Source organism: Myotis myotis, unplaced genomic scaffold (assembly GCF_014108235.1).
Source record: "Myotis myotis isolate mMyoMyo1 unplaced genomic scaffold, mMyoMyo1.p scaffold_m19_p_6, whole genome shotgun sequence".
In the NCBI taxonomy this organism is placed as follows: Eukaryota; Metazoa; Chordata; class Mammalia; order Chiroptera; family Vespertilionidae; genus Myotis; species Myotis myotis.
In genome coordinates, this window is record NW_023416368.1 from 21,073,283 (window position 1) to 21,090,514 (window position 17,232).

General features: G+C 55.1%; 1 protein-coding gene across 1 annotated transcript; it reads right to left on the bottom strand.

Moving 5' to 3' along the window:
* Positions 1-840: 840 nt before the first annotated feature.
* On the bottom strand, positions 841-16,647 carry CDX1 (caudal type homeobox 1). The gene is made up of 3 exons (XM_036315265.1): positions 16,209-16,647; positions 2,389-2,534; positions 841-1,829 (listed from the first exon to the last, which is right to left on the bottom strand). Exons 1-3 carry the CDS (start codon positions 16,645-16,647, stop codon positions 1,602-1,604), a joined length of 813 nt encoding a protein of 270 aa, XP_036171158.1. The 3' UTR covers positions 841-1,601.
* Positions 16,648-17,232: the final 585 nt, after the last annotated feature.

The window sequence follows — 17,232 nt, forward strand, 5'->3', positions numbered from 1 at the left end:
CCTGGTACTCCTGGTTCCCGTGCTTTAGATGCCCAGCACCTTCAGTGAGGCCGCCTCTCCCACGTCACCACCAGGAGGAGAGAGAGGAGTGCCTGCTGCCTTGCAGGGGCTTGTGTGTGGGAGGGATCCACCCCGTGCCTTGTTGTCATGTTCCCCAGGAGCAAAGGGCAGGCTGTGCACACCTTTTATGGCTGGGCCACCTCCCAGAACAGTAAACAGAGGGGCAGGCAGCTGGCACTGGAGCCCTCCAGGTAGCAGACTCCTGGTCACCTCTGAAAGGGAGTTGAGAACAGCAGCTTTTCTCAGGAGTTAAAAAAATTATACATTACGTTCATACAGCTCAGATTCGTTATTATCATTCCTCCCTTCTTGGCCTGACAGCACCCACTAGTCCTTTAGGCACCTGTTCAGACCTCACCTCCTCCAGGAAGCCTTCCAGGCCCTCCAGGAGAAGCGCAGTCCCTGAATTCTCTGCTCTCTGAAGCCCAGAGCATACTCAGACTGGGGGCTTCTGGGGGACACGGCCATACCGGGCACATGAGGGTGCCCAATGAATTTTGTAAAATCCTGAGCTGAAAGTGTTTGAAAAATTCAAAAGACTGCTCTATTGAGTCTGATGATTCTGCTGACAAAATGGACTTAAAATTTTACAGGGTCTCATAGACTTACTCTAACAATGTCATGTTTTAATCGTTCAAATTTAAAGGTGACCTTGTTGTAGGCCGACGGAGGCTGTAAGGGCTTATGCAACTGTCAGGAAAGGGGGAGGGTGATTTATACTTAACATTTCCTTTAATGCTACGTAAAATGATTTTTATACACCTTTAAAAAGAGGAAACAAAGTTTATTCTTAAAGTTGTATCCAAGAGGTTCCACTCTATGTACAACACTTGCCCAGCTGTGAGCTCTACTTGGTCCAGAAAAGTCCTCTCAGGGCCCAGGGACAGCCTGGTGAGGTGGGACTTGGCAGGGAGGGCTCTGACCTCTGTCCCCCTCCAAGGGCCTCCCCCACCCTGGAGCCCCATTGAGAATACTGGTGAGGGGACATGGCTCTGCAACCCGGAGGGGACAGTCATCAGAGCCTCTCAGGCCCATTCCTGTGGGCTTTTGCTCTGCGTCAGCCTGGAGAGGTTCAGGGTGTGTTGGATGGGGGCAGGTGGAGGCGAGGCTGCGGGACCAGGCAGGTAGGAGCTGGTCACATTCCTCCCCACAGGCCAACATTCCATCTTCCCTCAGCTCCATCTCCTTTCTCCAGGATCAGTCTAGTCCCTATAGCAGCCTTCTGCCCTTGAACCTACGGAGAAGGAGATCGGGATGGGGACTTATCTTGACTCCCTCACCCAGCCCTCTAGGGATGGAGACCTCCCACCCTGGGTTCCTTTATCCCCCTGAAGCCTAGAAAAGGAAAATGTCCTTATCCAAAGAGCTCGCTGCACAGATTGGCCAAGGGCACACAGGGGCTGGGTGGGTGACTTGTCCAAGGTGACTCAGAAGGTCAGTGACAGGGCTGGGACTCAGACCAGGCCTCCTGAGCCCCAATGGGAGACACATTCCCAGCATCTGAGTCCCCAGGCCCCCAGCCCACAAGGCTGGGCGGGGGGCTAAGGCAGATACTCCTCCTTGACAGGCATTGGGGAGGAGGCACCCAGGAGGCTAGCGGAGCTGGGGCACAGGCCCCCCAGGGGCGGCCCAGCGGCAGTGGGGGTGACTTCGTGGGCTGGCAGTGGTGGCTGTGGGGGCTGCTGCTGCTGCTGCTGCTGCTGCTGCTGCTGCTGTTTCTTGTTCACTTTGCGCTCCTTTGCCCTCCGGTTTTGGAACCAGATTTTCACCTGTGGTTGGAGAACAGAGGTGGGTGGTGCGGAGACCCGGTGACAGTGAGAGGAAGGGAGGGAGGACAGCTGAGCTCTCACTTCTTGATGTGGCGTTTGTGGACTCCCTCCTGCTCTCAACACCCAGACCATTCGTGGACCCTGAGCACATTCTCCTTTCTAAAACGTGCTCCCCTACTCTCATGACAAGCTCTCCTGTAGCCTTCTTCCTCCCCATCTCCCAAGGCCATACTCTAACACCCCTCTTCCACGAAGCCCTCCCTGTTCTGCCTGTGACTACTCCCTTGTCTGGATTTAAACAGCACTGATCATAGCCGGCTTTGGTCTATAGCTAATCAGATCCCCTATTTCCCTATTGGGAGTTAGGGATATTGGGTTTTGTTGAGGCAGGAGAGGATTTGGCAGTGGCTCAGTTTCTGCTGTGCTGTGTGACCATGGTCAGGAGGCTCAACCTCTCTGTTCTCCTCCTTTGACTGAGCTCCGTAATCTGCCTGACAGCCTGGAGGCCAGACTCTCAGTGCTGCTCCTGTGGCTGAGGGGGGGGGGGGGTCCCACACACCTGCCGTTCAGTTAGCCCCAGGTTGGCAGCCAGCTCTGATTTCCGCCGGATGGTGATATAACGGCTGTAGTGGAACTCCTTTTCCAGCTCCAGGCGCTGGTGGTCGGTGTAGACCACGCGGTACTTGTCTTTGGTCCGGGTCTTTCCTGAGAAGCAGAGGGACCAGGAGGGGAGGTGAGTGTGGAGGGGCAGCCTGCAAAAGGCACAGGCAGGGTCCCCAGCCCTTAGAAGAAGGACCCTGAGGTGGGGAGGGAGGTACACCCCAGCCCTGGGGTTGACAACCATTCCCCCCAGGCTCAGGCTTGACGACTTCCTGAGAGGCAAGAACTTTGGGGAGGCGCTGAGGCACAGAGAGGGAAAACAACCCTCTCAGGGTTACACAGCAAGCTGCTGGTGGAGGTGGGTTTCAATCCTGGTCTCCTGACCCAGAGCCCTACTCTGACCACCAGCTCCTCCAGCTTTAACCCAGCAGCTTTGGACGTGGCTGCATGACAGGAAGTCCGGGAGCCTTTGGAAAGCAGCTTCCAGGGCATCCCTGACCATGTGAGTCAGAAAGCCTCGGCGTACAATCTGCATGTTTAATATGTTCCCCAGGTGGTTCCATTCCAGGTCCTCAGACCACAGGTGTGAACACTAGTGAGCTGGAGGGACATCTGGCAGGCAAAGGCAGGTGGAGGCTAATGATGGCAGCTGTTCCTTTCTCCTGTGCAGAGGAGAGCAGGGAAGAGCCACTGTAGGCAGGGCGGACGCTTTCTGGACTGTCCTGGGTGTAAGGCACCTCGATTCCTGTTGAACGTGGCTGCTGGTGACCCTTGAGGACCTAGAAGTTACCTTAAGAGGCCCTAGCCCTGCCCAGCCAGCGTGGCTCAGTGGTTGAGCATCAACCTATGAACCAGGAGGTCACGGTTCAATTGGCCAGGTTGCCGGCTTGATCCCCAATGCGGGGCGTACATGAGATACCAATCAATGATTCTCTCTCATCATTGATGTTTCTATCTCTCTCTTCCTCTTCCTTCCTCTCTGAAATTAATAAAAAAATATATATATATTTTTAAAAAAGAGGCCCTAGCCCTGAACACCAAGCCCTGAGCTAGGGGTGAATAGGGGTTGATCTTCCTGAAGCCATCCACCCTTCTGCCTGTGTCCGGGCACAGAGCAGGAATGACTGCTCAGCTCACAAGTACTTACTGAGCTCCTGCTGTGAGCCAGGCACTGGGGTACATCAGGAAAAGCAAAACTGAAAGATTCAGGGCTCCAGGCAGAGTGAACAGCAAGTGCAAAGGCCCTGAGGCAGAAACATGCCTGACATCTGACGTGTGTAAGAAACAGTGAGGCGTGGCTGGAATGCACTGAAGGAGGGTGGAGGGGTTGCTGCTCAGAGCCTTACAGGCCATTGAAAGGACTCCGGGTTTTCCTGTGTCTGGGATGGGAACCATTGTAGGGTTCTGCGTAGAGGAGACACGAGGTCTGAAGTACGTTTCAATAGCTGCTGCATGGAGAACAGATTGGCAAGAAGAAGCAGGAAGCACACAGAGACCTGCAATAACCCAGGAGAGAGACGGTGGTGGGTTGGCTTCTACATGGGACTCAGCCTGGGGCCAGGAACTGGATAGGAGGACTGACTGGGGTTAATGTCAGGGCTTATTTTGGGGCTGGGATCAGAGGTCTGTCTGGAGAGAATATTAAGAGTCATGCTTGGCCTGGGCTGGTGTGGAGGCCTGACCAAACATGAGTTTTCTTTGTAAAAAGCTGAGCACATGGCTATAAACAGGAGGCACATGCAAGCACTCAGACCTACACATGCGTCCCACCAGGGCACGGTGGGTCTCTGAATCTCCATCAATCCCCCCTCCCTCATGCAAGTGCGCCCATAACACCCCAGCCTTCACCTCTGTCTGGGTCACAGCTCTGGTCTCCCCTGCCTTCAGCACCCCTGTCCTAACTACCCCATACCCCGATCCAGGCCCCACCCCCTCCACCAAGCCCACGCAACTTGGCAGGACAGCACTGGGCTCCTCCAGAGCCAAATGGTTTTGTGGAGAATGGGAGACAACAGATATTACTGGGCTCTTTTCCCTGGTTTCCTGCCAGAGCAGCGGAACCGCGCTGGACGCTCCCACATCCACTGCCCTCAGCTCACTGCCCGACGCAGCACGGGACAGCCTTGGCTCGCCGCCCGGCCTGGCCCAGGAAAGGGACAAGGGAGTGGCTGCTAAGGCTTTGGTCCAGATAGAGCCCCTCCTTGGCCTAGAAAATTCAACGCAGCTCAAAATCAGTTCTGCCTAATGCCACCACCCCCAGAGCCCAGAGCTCTGCACCCACAGCCCACTGGGCTCGCAGGGCTAAACCCAGAAGGGGTCATGGGAGTTTCATCTCCTCCCGTTTTATAAATGAAGAGACCACGGTTCAGGATGGTTATACAGCTGCCAGAGATCCAAATAAAAGAGGCCTGGTGGGTCCTTCCAGTCCAGCCTCCCTGTGTGGTCAGGGTCACTGAAGGCCCTGGCAGTCAGACTCGCCCAAGACCACGTCCCGTGGCCTAGAGCTCTCACTCTCCGTTCTCATTCACGACTCCCCACCCACCAGGTTTAGGGGCTGCAGGACTCACCATGGAGCCCACCTCAGCATTGACAGCAGAAGCTCAAACAGCAGACCACCCATCTACTGGTACTTCTGGGGGCCTTGGAAATGCCCAGAAGACTCACAGCCTGAGGTGGGGAATGAGGCTCCCTGCCCACCCAAACCTCAGCCTGAGATTCCAAGCAGTGGTTATGCAGTTACCTGTCCCCCAAGACACCCAGCTCTCACTCCCATCCTTTCTCAGGAGCAAGCAGGGATCCATCACACCCATTTCATAGATGGGGGAAATTAAGGCTTAAAAAGGGGCCCTTGCTTAGGGCTATTCTGCCTGGTAGTGGTATGAACCCGGGCTCAGGTTCCTGACCTCTAGCCCAGCTCTTCCCAGAGTCCGGGTTGGGGGTAGGGGGTGAGACCAGTTGGGAGGTAGGACTCTATCTGCATAATTAGTCCTCTCTGTTCTAGCAAGGCTGCCAGTGAAGACACAGCCCATAGACCTGGTCTTCCCCATCCCCCTTTCCCCTCTGGGCCCAGGAGAGGGGCTGGTGGGCTCAGGAACCTACTGACCAACGTCCACTGATAGAGATCAAAACAGAGTTTCATTGCTAGGACTGGCTCTGCTAAAGAACAGAATGTTTGCTCTCACACCGTGTGGTCCAGGAGCCAGGGAGTTCCACAGGAGCCCAGCTCAGTGATGCGTCGCCTCATTGAGCACCACATCGCCCTCACCAAATCATCTCACCTCCAGGAGCAGGTCCCACAGAGAAATGTCCAAAGCTGCAGCTGTTTGAGGCGACATAAGACTAAAATCACTGTATATGCTACAGGTAGGGAACATGTTAAATAAAAGATGGCACATCCATGGAGACGAGCTTTATGCAATCATTCGGAAGAGACTGTAAAGCTCCATCTGTACCAACATGGAGCAATGCCTAAGATATTTTGTTGAGCAAAAATAAAAGCAAGATATTGAATGCTGTGAATAATGTTACTGGTTTTGGTATAAAAAAGGGGGTACACACTCACATATACCCCATCACATGTTTGTGCACCCATAGGGCTCTTTCTGAAAGAATATACAAGAAGCCATTAGCAGGAACTGCCTCTGGAGAGAGAACTGGGGAGCCCCAGGTAGGAGGGAGTTTTAGGGGTGCTTACATTTTTTACCATGTGCAGATGTGAACTTGTTTTTAATGACAGGATCCCTGGGCTCCAGTCACAGCTCTGGGCCAGAACTCCCGAATGCCCGAAGCTACCCTCCCTCCCTCCCCCCTCCTAGGAGCACCTGTGCCACCCTGAAGCCCAGGAGGGAGGGAACAGGGAGGTGCGTGAGAGTGGCGGGGCGGGGAGAGGGCCCAGGATCAATGATTTACAGGCCGCTGGGATGCTGGGGCTGAGGGGGAAGTCCAGGCTCCAGTAACAGGTGTCTGATGGGGGGCCTCCGCGCCCAGCCACCTAATAAATAACTCTCTGGGCCAGATGCCAGTGTGAGTGGGCAGGGGGAGGGTGGGGAGCCCCCAGATCTTCAGGGGTGAGCATGGCAGGGAGAGCCTTGGGTAACTCACCCAACTGAGAGGCTCTCTCTCTGCTCTGGCTTTGGGACTTGAGGAATGGCCACCCCTGTGCACCAGACCACCGTGGAGGTCAAGTTCCCCATCCCCTCAGTGTGCACAGCAGAGGCCCTGGAAGCTACAGGCGAATGGCACAAACGCCTGGCCAGCAGCCTCAGAACTGGCTGGAGCTTTTTAGAAAGCACAGATTCTAGCCCAGACATTCAGACTCAGTGGGGTTGGAATAGGGCTCAGGGATTTGATAGTTGAAGAGCTCTCTGGTGACCCTGACACGTGGCTGTGCAGTACAGCTTCTCACTGGCTGCGGGACCCACAACCGTCACCCCACCTCTCTGAGCCTTACTTTCTTTACTATAAAATGGGGATCATTATTATTCTAATAAGGGCCAACATGTCCACAGGTCAGGCAGCTTGTATATACCTCTCAACAACCTATGAAGTTGTGCAACTATTATCCCTATTTTATAGACGGGGAAATGAGGCTCAGAGAAGTCCACACATCTGGCAGGTGGGATTTAAACCCAGGTCTGTCCAGCCTCAGATCAGCACTAGCACCTACCACAAAGTGTAAGTTCTCCTGCAACCACCCAACCGTGGTATGTCCAGGGGATCACTGGAGATGGATGGAGGACGCCTCGCACAGTCCCTGGCATGCAGTGGGTGTGTGGGGAAGGGTAGATCGCATTCATTTCCAATAGTGGCAGGACAACCATATGGCAGGAATGTTGTGGAATGATTTGTGCAATGGGTGGTGTGTTAGACGAGACTGTTTATTTATAAGGTCCCTTCCAACTTGGAAATGCGAAGCTCCCAATGTTTGTTGATTCTCTGATTGTGTTTGTTATTGTTGCTGAAAGAATTCTAAGACTGATTTCCCTGTCTGAGAGTCTAGATGCAGAGCCTGCCCAGCTGGAGGACAGGGGGCAAGAGCCACACAGCCTTCAGCGGGGCCTCCCCATCCAGCCTGGGCCAGGGGAGGACAGAGTCCAGACTCTGCCTCAAGGGCGGGGTGGGTAGCGCCAGGAAAACCGAGTGGACTCTGGGTCAGCACTTCCTTTGCCCTCTTGTGGCCCTGAGGGATGACACTGCCGGCTCTGGCTCTCAGAGCCTGGGACACAAATCCAGCCCTGGACCCTCTGTCACCCCTCCCTGTGTGGTCCAGCCCTGGCTGTGCACCTAATTCCCCCAACACACAGGCGCTCCACCCCTGATCTACTGCATCTGGCCTGTCAGTGGGAGTCAGCAGGACCTCGGCCCAGTTCTGTGTCATCTGTATGGCCTTGAGTGAGTCCCTTTCCCTCTCTGGGCCTCAGTTTCTCTTGTGCATCAGAAGAGGGTTGGGGTGTCCCCTTTCAGGGCCCTGTAGTTTCCGAAGTTCTGTGCAGCTCTGAGCCCTCCCATAAGAACCAGACACACATCGCCCTCACCCCCTCACTGTCCACTACCCGGGCAGCACCCACAGGGAGGGCATGGCCTGCACATCCTCCAGCCAAGTGCCTCAGACACATGAGGGGCAAGAGGCACCTGTCTGTAGCGCTGGTCTGGGGAGGACAAAGAGAAATGCAAGCTTAGGGACCTTTGGCAGGAGGGAGCTCGGGGAAGGGGGAAGGACGGAGTGGCCATGGAATCGAACCACTAGGAGTCCTGAAACTGGAGTGGGGAAGGTATACTGAGGAGGAGGAAAGAATTACATATATGTTGAGCATGCAAAAAACTTTAATATAAAACATGTGAGGTGCTACCCAGATAACATATATAAGAAGGCTGCAAAGGTGGCAGGGTAGCCCTGAGGTGGTGGCGCTTCTGCTGAGGCCTGATCCTAGCAGCTTTGCCACTGTCCTGAGATTTGGGGAAGGCTCGCTACACAGGGGGGAGGAGGGAGGGCCTAAGGGGAGTGGTCCCCAGACCTGGCTGGCCGCTGTCTGACCACCCTTAGCTGCAGGAGCTGACAAGTGGCTGAACCTCTTTGGGCTTCCTTCCCCCTGGGGAACAGATGGATGTGAAAGCAGTTTGTAAAGGGCAAAGAGCTATGGAGACGACCAGGAGAACTGAGCTATTTGTAGAAGCGGATGTTGGAGGCTCCCCTGGGAGCCGGAGGAATGCCGCCTGATGGGGAGCAGCAGGGCAAAGAACACGCTGGCCTGGGTGTGGGGAGATCTGGCTGGGTCACCGACTGCACATGTGATGTTCGGTTTGGGTCCGTTTCCTCATCTGTGCTGCCAGGGGCGGGACCTCTGCTGTGGCAGCCCTGACCCGGCCAGTTCCATGATGGACAGACGTGTCTCGTGGGCCGTGAAGCTTTCTTTTGGGCTCTCGACTGGGTCCTTGTTCCTGCTGATGCTCTATCATAGTTCCTCATTCAAGCCCCGGAGCAGGGGTGAGGCTGGCATGGGATGGGGGGAAATGGCCTGGCCAGCCACACCAGGATCCTTGCAGCCTCGGGCAAGGCTCTCCTCCCCACTGTCACCCTCCTCCCCCCAGGCCACCTGTGTGCCATCCCCTGCCCTATCTTCTTCCTGGCAGTCCACAGCCTGGCTTGGCTCTGGGAGGCAGCGAAGAGGACAGAGCCTTCAGGGTCAGACAGACCCGGTGGCTCTCACCCGCCCGGCCACGGGCCGGCTGTGTGAACCCAGGCAAGTCACTGAACCGCTTTGAACCCCAGTTTACTCATCTGTGAAGCGGGGACATGAGTTCCTCCTTATACACCGTAGTTGCGGAGATTAGATGTGACAATCTACTTAACAGGCAATTACTGAAAGCTAGCTGTGACGAGGAAGATAACGATGAAGAGCACTTCGAGACGGAAGAGGCCGGAGAGATTCCGCAACGGAGAGCAAGGGGCCCATCTGGAGTGGATTACCGCCCTCAGAACTCTTGAGAGGGGCTTTCCTGCACTGTCCCCTGGGACAGCTACCAGCCACACGTGGCTATTTCATACTTAAAGTAATAAAACAGAATTGAAAGCCAGGTCTTTAGTCACATCAGCCATATTTCAAGTGCTGGAAAGACACACGCAGCGAGTGGCTAGCATTCTGGACAGCACAGAGAGACAGCATGCTCATCGCACAGGAAGTTCTATTGGACAACCCTGCCCTTTTCTAGCTCACTGTGTGCCCATGGCAACCCGCTTCCCCCGTGCCCGGCCCCTCCTATGCTCTGTGAGGGCAGGCACCATGCCACCTTGTTCGCCCAGTCCGTACCCTGCAAGTACTTGCTGGATCTCGTTGAGTACCTAACACAAACCTGCTGTCCTGGTCTTCCTGACCTAAGGGAATAGCCCCATTCTTCAGCCACTCAGGCCAAAGGCCTTGCTGGCACTTCCCCACTCCCCACATCCAATCCATCAGCTGGGCAGCTCAACCTCCTCTCTGTCCACCTGCACTGCTCCCACAGCAGTCCTCAAAGCCGCTAATCTAATGCACAAATGCCGGTTCTGGGGTCAGAAATACCTGCATTTGAAAAAAAGCTGAGCAGTCAATAGATGCTAGTGCCTTTATTACTATGGTAGATGCTTGGTATTCATTTGTTAAATAATTCATTCCCCTCTCTCACTGGGGGGCGGCACTGATTAAAAACAAACAAATGAAATAATTACAAACTGCGATTAGTATGAAGGAAAGCGAGCACAGAGCTGAGAGCTGGGTTCAGTGGTGGGAGGTGGGAGGCACACTTCGTTTAGTTTGGGTGAGGTCTCCTGGAGGAGGCAGCATTTAAGCCAAGACTTAAAGGTTGAGAAGGAGGTTTCCATGTCACTGATGGGGACGAATATTCTGGGAAGGGAGAAGAGCATCTACAAAGGCCCCAACGCAGAAGTAAGCAGAGTCGGGGGCAGACAGTGCCAGCTCTCTGAGGGGACCCTGTCTGCCTTGTTCTGGATGGAACCCCCAGCACCTAGAAGAATGTTTGGCACAGAAGAGACACTTGGAGAAGATTATTGCCCACAGGCCAGCCTGCCTGCCTGAATGAATGAATGAATGAGGCACATAATGAGTCTGGAGAGGCTAGCAGAGCTGAGCCCTGGGATAAGGGGTTTGGATTTGATTTCAAGAGCAATGGGAAGTCACCGGAGGGTGTTGAGCCTTAGAGCATCAGCCTGGACTTTCAGGAACACCTGCTCCCTCTCTGTCATGCGGAGGGATCTAGCCGCCCCTTCACAAACTGAAGGGGTGAGTGTGGAAAGAGGGCTTAGCTTGTTAACACAATGATGGACCTGACGCCAGATGCAATTGTTTCCAAGTCCCAGGAGCTCCCAGACAGACATCTGAGGGGTCAGCCCATTAAGATAACTTCCTCCTGACAAGCCAGACACGACTGCTAACAAAGCCGTTTTGGACCTTCAGAAAGACTCCCTCGGCTCTCAGCAGCAGTATCTGCCAAAACGGGGGCGAGAAAACACTCGACCAAAAACAGCTTTCTGCCACCTCCTAACTGGGTCATCCCCCTTCCCAGCTACATCTGAGAGATGAGGTGTCACATGGAGCTCCTGCCTTGAGAACCAGTTTTAAACAGCTCGGCCCCTGCTGTGCCCACCCTCCCCCTCCAGCCTCCTATAGCTCCTCCCTGACCGGCCTCCTTTTTCCCCACCTGGGCCAGGACACACATGAAGGAGGCTTGGGCTCCTGTGCCCAGGGTGTTGCTTTATCCGATAGGCGCTCCTTAGGCCGTAGTGTCCAGACTGGAACCCTGTGTCTCAGCTGTGTGAGCTTGGCCAGCCACCTTACCCTCTCTGAGCCTCATTAACTTTATCTGTAAAATGAGGCTAATAATAGAACCTCACACCTCTGAGGGTTGTTATGAGGCTTAGGTGGAATCACTCAGGCAAAGTTCTTGGCGCAGTGCCTGGCACACGGTAAGGACTCAGCCAAAACCACAGTTATCAGGTTTATCATGAGCTCCTACTATGGGCAAGGGACGGTGAGAAGGACGGAACTGATAGAGATAAATACAGCCAGTGGTAAATGTTGTTAATACAAGGGCCTGATGGAGTGCCAGGAGGGGGGAACCAAGGAGGGCTTACTAGAGGAGGTGACCTGGGAGAAGGAGCAGCATTTGAACAGGTTGAAAATGTAGAAGAGGAAAGGGAGGGTAGTTCCAGTTGAGAGACCCAGACTGGGGAGGCAGGGTGTGTGCTTGAATGCACCTGCTAAGGACGAGAAGAGATGGTCAGAGGTACCGATGGTCAGTGAGCACCTACTCTGCCAGGCTCAGGGATCTAGGTACCATTGCTTCAAGGTGCAATCCTATTGTTATCCTTATGTTAAGTGGAAGCATAGGAAGCTCGGAGAAATGATCCAAATTAGCTTTCCTGATGCTCACACAGCTTCTAACAGAAATTCATTCACAGTTAAGGCCCAGATCTTAACTGTTGCAAATAAGCATCTCTTCTCTGGGCAAACCAGTGGGAGAGTAGCTTCAATAGTGGGTTGGGGGCCAGTTCTCAAAAGGGCTTCAAATGGCACAAAAATGGAGCTGGATTTTACAGCAACGAAATGGCATAAAATGCAATGGCGATTCCATGGCAGTGGGGAGCTATGCAATGCTCTTGAGCAGGGGATGTGTCTGGAAGAGGTAAATCTGTTAATGGTTTAGAAGGCAGCTGGGGCATCAGAGAGGCTGGAGTTGCGAGGCCAGTGTGGTGGCTGTGGCAATGGGCCCAGGGGGAGGGTCTGGAATGTGGTGGGGAAAGGAGTGGCTCATCCCTCCATGGACCTCAGTTTCTCCATCGGAAAGCTGAAGGGGTTGGACCAAGATCTACACCCTGTTGCAGCCGTCTCATCATCTTAGTGAACATCTCCCTGGTTGTGTGGGACCTCAGCCACCCTCATGGGCCGTTAACCCGTGAAGCCCTGTTTATTTGACAGAAGGCTGAAGTAGGACCCTCTTGGCGAAAACGCTGGTATTTATAGATGCCAAGGGGGAAGGCAAACAAATAGAACCCCTTGTAGTCACTTCCTACCCTGGCCTCAATCGGGTGACAATAATCACTTGGAACTGTTTAATATTTTGATTGTGGAATGAAGGCCAACAGCCTCTCCCTTAGCTTCCCCATTTTCACTGGCACCTCCTTAGAATAAGGCCAGGACTTAGTCCCAGCAGGGAGAGAAGAGCAACCATTGGCATGAGCTGCTTGCCTGGACAGTCATAGGTCCCATCTCCAGGGTCGGGACCTCAGAAATCTATGTCAAAGCCAAGATTTCACACTTGCCCTGTTCATTCATTCAACAAAATGTATTGAGCACCTGTTAAATGCCATACACAGAGCTGGGTGTCTGGAATGTAGTGACAGGCCAAATAGACATGGCTCTAGACCTCATAGGTGTTTACTTTGGTGGCTGGGTAGGGGAACAGACCACACACAAACACACCAATAAGTGAATACACTGCAGTTGGGGTTAATGCTCTAAAGGAAACATGGTAAAGATTATTGGTGGGTACAGGACAGTGATGGCGAACCTATGACACGCGAACTCATTTTTTTGGTTGATTTTTCTTTGTTAAATGGCATTTAACTATATAAAATAAATATCAAAAATATAAATCTTTGTTTTACTATGATTGCAAATATCAAAAAATTTCTATATGTGACACGGCACCAGAGTTAAGTTAGGGTTTTTCAAAATGCTGACACGCTGAGCTCAAAAGGTTCGCCATCACTGGTATAGGAGGAGGCTTCCTTGAGAAATCATGGAGGGCATCTCTGAGGAGGTGACCATTAAGCTGAGACTGGAAGGGTGAGAAGGAGATAGGCCTGCAAAAAGTCAAGGAAAAGAGGTTTCTGGAAAGAAAGAACAACACATGCACAAGACCTGCAGTAGGACATGGCATGTCTGAAAAGCTAAAGGAAGGCTGGAGCGGCTAGTTTGGTGGCTGAAGGGAGAGTGGCCTAGGTTGAGGTCAGGATGGCAGGAAGGGACCAGGTGCTGATGCTCTACAGTCTCAGAGCTCTCAGGAAGGAGTGAAGATTTTGCCCTAAAAATGATGGAAAACCTTTGGAAAATTTTTAACTGACTCATCCAGCATCTATTCTAGTCCAACTTCCACTTGTGTGAAACTAGAACATTCCTTCCAGACTCTGGGCTTCAGTTCTCCATCTGTATGTCTGGTCTCTAAATGTCCAGTTCAGATATTGTAAAATGCTAGAGCCTCACAAGGGAGGGAAAATGGGCTGGCCCAAATGGACCGGGAGACATGGTGACCAGGGAGCCACATTTGCAGGAGATCCAGCAGGGGAGGTAGGGAGGGGGGGTGGAGGTGGTGCGGGAGGGCGGGGGGGAATGGCGGGGGGGGGGGGGGGAGGGGAAGCATGCATGACCTTCCCTCTGCCATCTGAGACAACAGCATGGACACAGCGAACACCCCTGAGAGAGCCTGTATCTTCCTTGCCCAGAAGGAAAAACTGAGGCCAAATAGGGGAGGGACTCGGCCTCTTTCTCAGGGAGGATCTGTAACCCCACCCCAATTCTGCCTGAATCTCAGGAGCACTGGTCAAGAGCCAGATGCCCACTGGGCCGTCAGGCAGAGTGTCTAGCTTTCAGAAGGCCACAGCTCTTGCCTCCTTGGCAGAATGGGTCCTACCTGACTCCTCGGGGCAGCCACTTTCCTCGGGAGCCCCCTTGCCTCCCTTAGCCCTTCCTTCTACTGTCTGGGAGCAAAGGGAGAACAGCAGAGTTATTCCTAGGCCCTTTTATGCCTGAGAACAACTGTGTCCAAATGACTTTTGAGACCAGAGGCTGGGTTGGGCTCTCAGCTCCTGTGCGAGAGAAGAGGTGATTTACCTGACTGACATCACAGGGCCTGCAAGCTCCCCAGGCCTCTGACCCCCACTGGCTCACTCTCTCCGCTTCACACAGTGAGGGCCTCTCTGCAAGTCCCGCCCCTACAGAACCTCCCCATCCATCTCCAAAGCCACCCAATCAGCAGGAAGCAACAACTGGAATAGTGGAACAGGAAATGCAGGCTTCCTTCTCCAGGGAACACACACAGAACTGCAGGACCCTGAGGGTGTGGCCCCACAACCCTCTCTCATATAATCTAATGCGAGGATCTCAACAGGGGTTTATGGATAAAGCTTCTGGGGCCCCTAGAACTCCTGAAACTGTCTACCAAATTAGGCAACACTCTTTTCTAGAGAGAAGAATTGTGCTTTCCATTAATTTTTCAAAGAGGTCCTTTTGTAACTCAAACAAAGATACAAGGCCCTTCCCTTTCCTGTCAATGGTAAAACTGAGACTCAGAAAAAGATGACTGACTTAAGAGAAGCTGTTTAGAGAATTAGCCCAGAGGCTTGGTGGTCAGTCTGCCAGGTTTCAAGCCCCAGCCTCACCATTTGCTGGTTGTACCGCTTTGTCCAAGTATTTAACCTCTCTATGGCATCCTTTCTTCATCTTAACACTGGGGGTGATAACAGTACCTACAATAGTGTAAGAATTAAATGAGTTAACACATGCAAGACCTTGGGTCAGTGCCTGGTCCATTAGTAAGTGTCTATAAATGTTAGCCAAGGTCACTGAGACAAGGGGCAAAGCTGGGCCTCCAGTCCCAGTCCTCGGAGGCCTCTGGAGGCAGCTAGGAGGTTATGTGTCCCTGAGCCTCCCAAGAAGGTGGTCTGATTGCAGCCAGACCTGTAGCTACCGATCAAGCCTTCCCCAGCATCTGCCCCCTGGGTGAGCTGGGCATGTGTGGAGACTTGGGGGTGAAGAGAGAGAGGAGGTGGGGAAGTCCCAGGCTCCCTCCCAGCTGGGGGAAGGGGAGGAGGGGCTGGACATCAAAGGGTGGGCAGGCCAACTTCCCGCCCACCAGGCCAGGTGGCCTTTGTCAGGACAGGCCCGACACAGTCAGGACAATGGGGTATCGTGTTCACTTTCCGGCCAACAGGAGTCACTACCGAGCCAAGGCGCAGCCTGTTACATGACAAAGGGGGGGCCTATAAAGGAGGTCAGGCCGCCCCTCATTAAAGCTGGGCCTTTGTCCTGCCCCCTCCCCTGCCTTTGAAGAGGGTGGATCAGAGAGGCCTGCCTGGGGGCAGGAGGTTCACAGGCTCAGGAGCCAAACAGCAGCCACCTTCCCAACTGCTCCTGCTTTCCCCTCCCCCAGGGTCAAGAGTTCAGGAAGGACCCTGGATGGGAAGGTAGGGAGCCCCCCAAGCGCCAATCTAACCAAAGAGACTCTTTTTCAGTCCAGATGATATGACTCACCCATCTCTTCACTGTCGGGGGGATTGAGACCGGGAAAGGGAAGTGCCTGGCCGCATCCTTACCAGCAGGGCACCTTCCCTTCTGGGGTGGGTGTGCAGCCTCCGCTTGGGGTTGGGATGGGAGTAGAAGAAACCGGTGTGGCTAACAGAGCCCTGGGATAAAAGTCTGGGCAGCGTTCTAGTTCCAGCCTTGCCAGCACCCACACTGCACGCATCTCCGCTTCTCAGGGCTCAGTTTCCCTATCTAGACAGACAGGCTGTGCTTCCGCAGGCTGGGATGGGAAGGGGGAGCTGAGAGAGCAGTCGCCAGGGCCAGAGTGGTCGGAGGCTGCACTCCAGGGACCCCAGCAGGGCCAGAACAGAGGTCAGCTGGGGGCAGACAGGGGGTCAGGCAGGGGGCAGCCGGGCCTCGCCCTAGCACCTGCCGGTGCCCAGCAGAGCCGTTTGTTGGAGGCGCACGGCCAGGGAGGGGTCCTTACCGCTGCCACCGCTGCCTCCGGCCGCCACGCTGCGCCGCATCCACTCGTAGGGAGTCCGCCTTTGCGCTCCGGGCGAGGACGGTGCGCCCGGGCCGCCAAGGGGCTGCGCCAGGAGGCCCGGGCCAGGCCCAGGGGGCGCGGGCACCGCGCTAAAGTCCGGAGGGGGCCCGAAAGCCAGCGGGACCGGGCTGGCAGCCGGGGCCGCGGGGCCCGGGCCATAGGCGGCGGCCCAGTCGTCCTTGGGCACCGAAAAGGGCGCGCTCCAGGCCGCAGGAGGCGCGGGGGCCGGTTCCACATGCGAGTAGCCGGTGAAGTCGGGGTACTGCGGGGGCCCCGGGGGTGGCGGCCCGTAGGCTTGCGGGCCCAGGCCGAGGCTCGGGGGCCTGGCGGGGCCGGGATACACGGGCGAGTCCTTGTCCAGCACATAGCCCACGTACATGGTGGCCGCAGGGACCCCCGCGCATGCTGGGCCCGGGAGCCGCGGCTGCGGGCCGCCCCGGCGAGCACAGCTCACCTGAACTCGCCGCCCGCGGCCGGCGCCCCACCCAGCCTTTTATAGCCCCGGGCCCGCGGCCCCAGCTGGGGCGGGTTTGCATTTCAAAGCGGGGGGAGCCTCAGGGCCGCGAATCAAAGGGGGAAACCCGTCGGGGGCGGGGGGTTCAAAAGGAGACAAATTGCCACCCCAAGCGGGAGGCGGACGGGCCGGGGCCTGAAGAGGTGGGGACGCGGAGGCGCCTCCCGGGCCCGCGTCGAGGCGCGCGAAGTGGAGGAGCCTCCGGAGAGGCCGGCGGCCCAGCGGCTGGCCTGGCACCTCCATCTCCCCGAGGAGGACAGGGATCCGGGGCCGCACCGGGACTCCAGGCCCGGGGCACACAGCCACCAGGCCTGCGGCACACTCCGCAGTGACCAGCCCGAGGGGAGGGCGCAACCTGACTTCAAACAGGGCTCCTGTCTGGAAGGTAGTGGAATTCTTCATCTTTGGGGGGCAAGGGTCACGACCCTTCTGAGTCTCCGATGAAAGCTG

Coding starts and splice junctions, on each gene's coding strand:
- CDX1 (XM_036315265.1), bottom strand. CDS start 16,647: ATGTACGTGGGCTATGTGCTGGACAAGGACTCGCCCGTGTATCCCGGC. Junction 2,535..16,208: donor CGGAGGCAGCGGTGGCAGCG/GTAAGGACCCCT, acceptor TCTGCTTCTCAG/GAAAGACCCGGACCAAAGAC. Junction 1,830..2,388: donor TGGGGCTAACTGAACGGCAG/GTGTGTGGGACC, acceptor CTCCAACCACAG/GTGAAAATCTGGTTCCAAAA.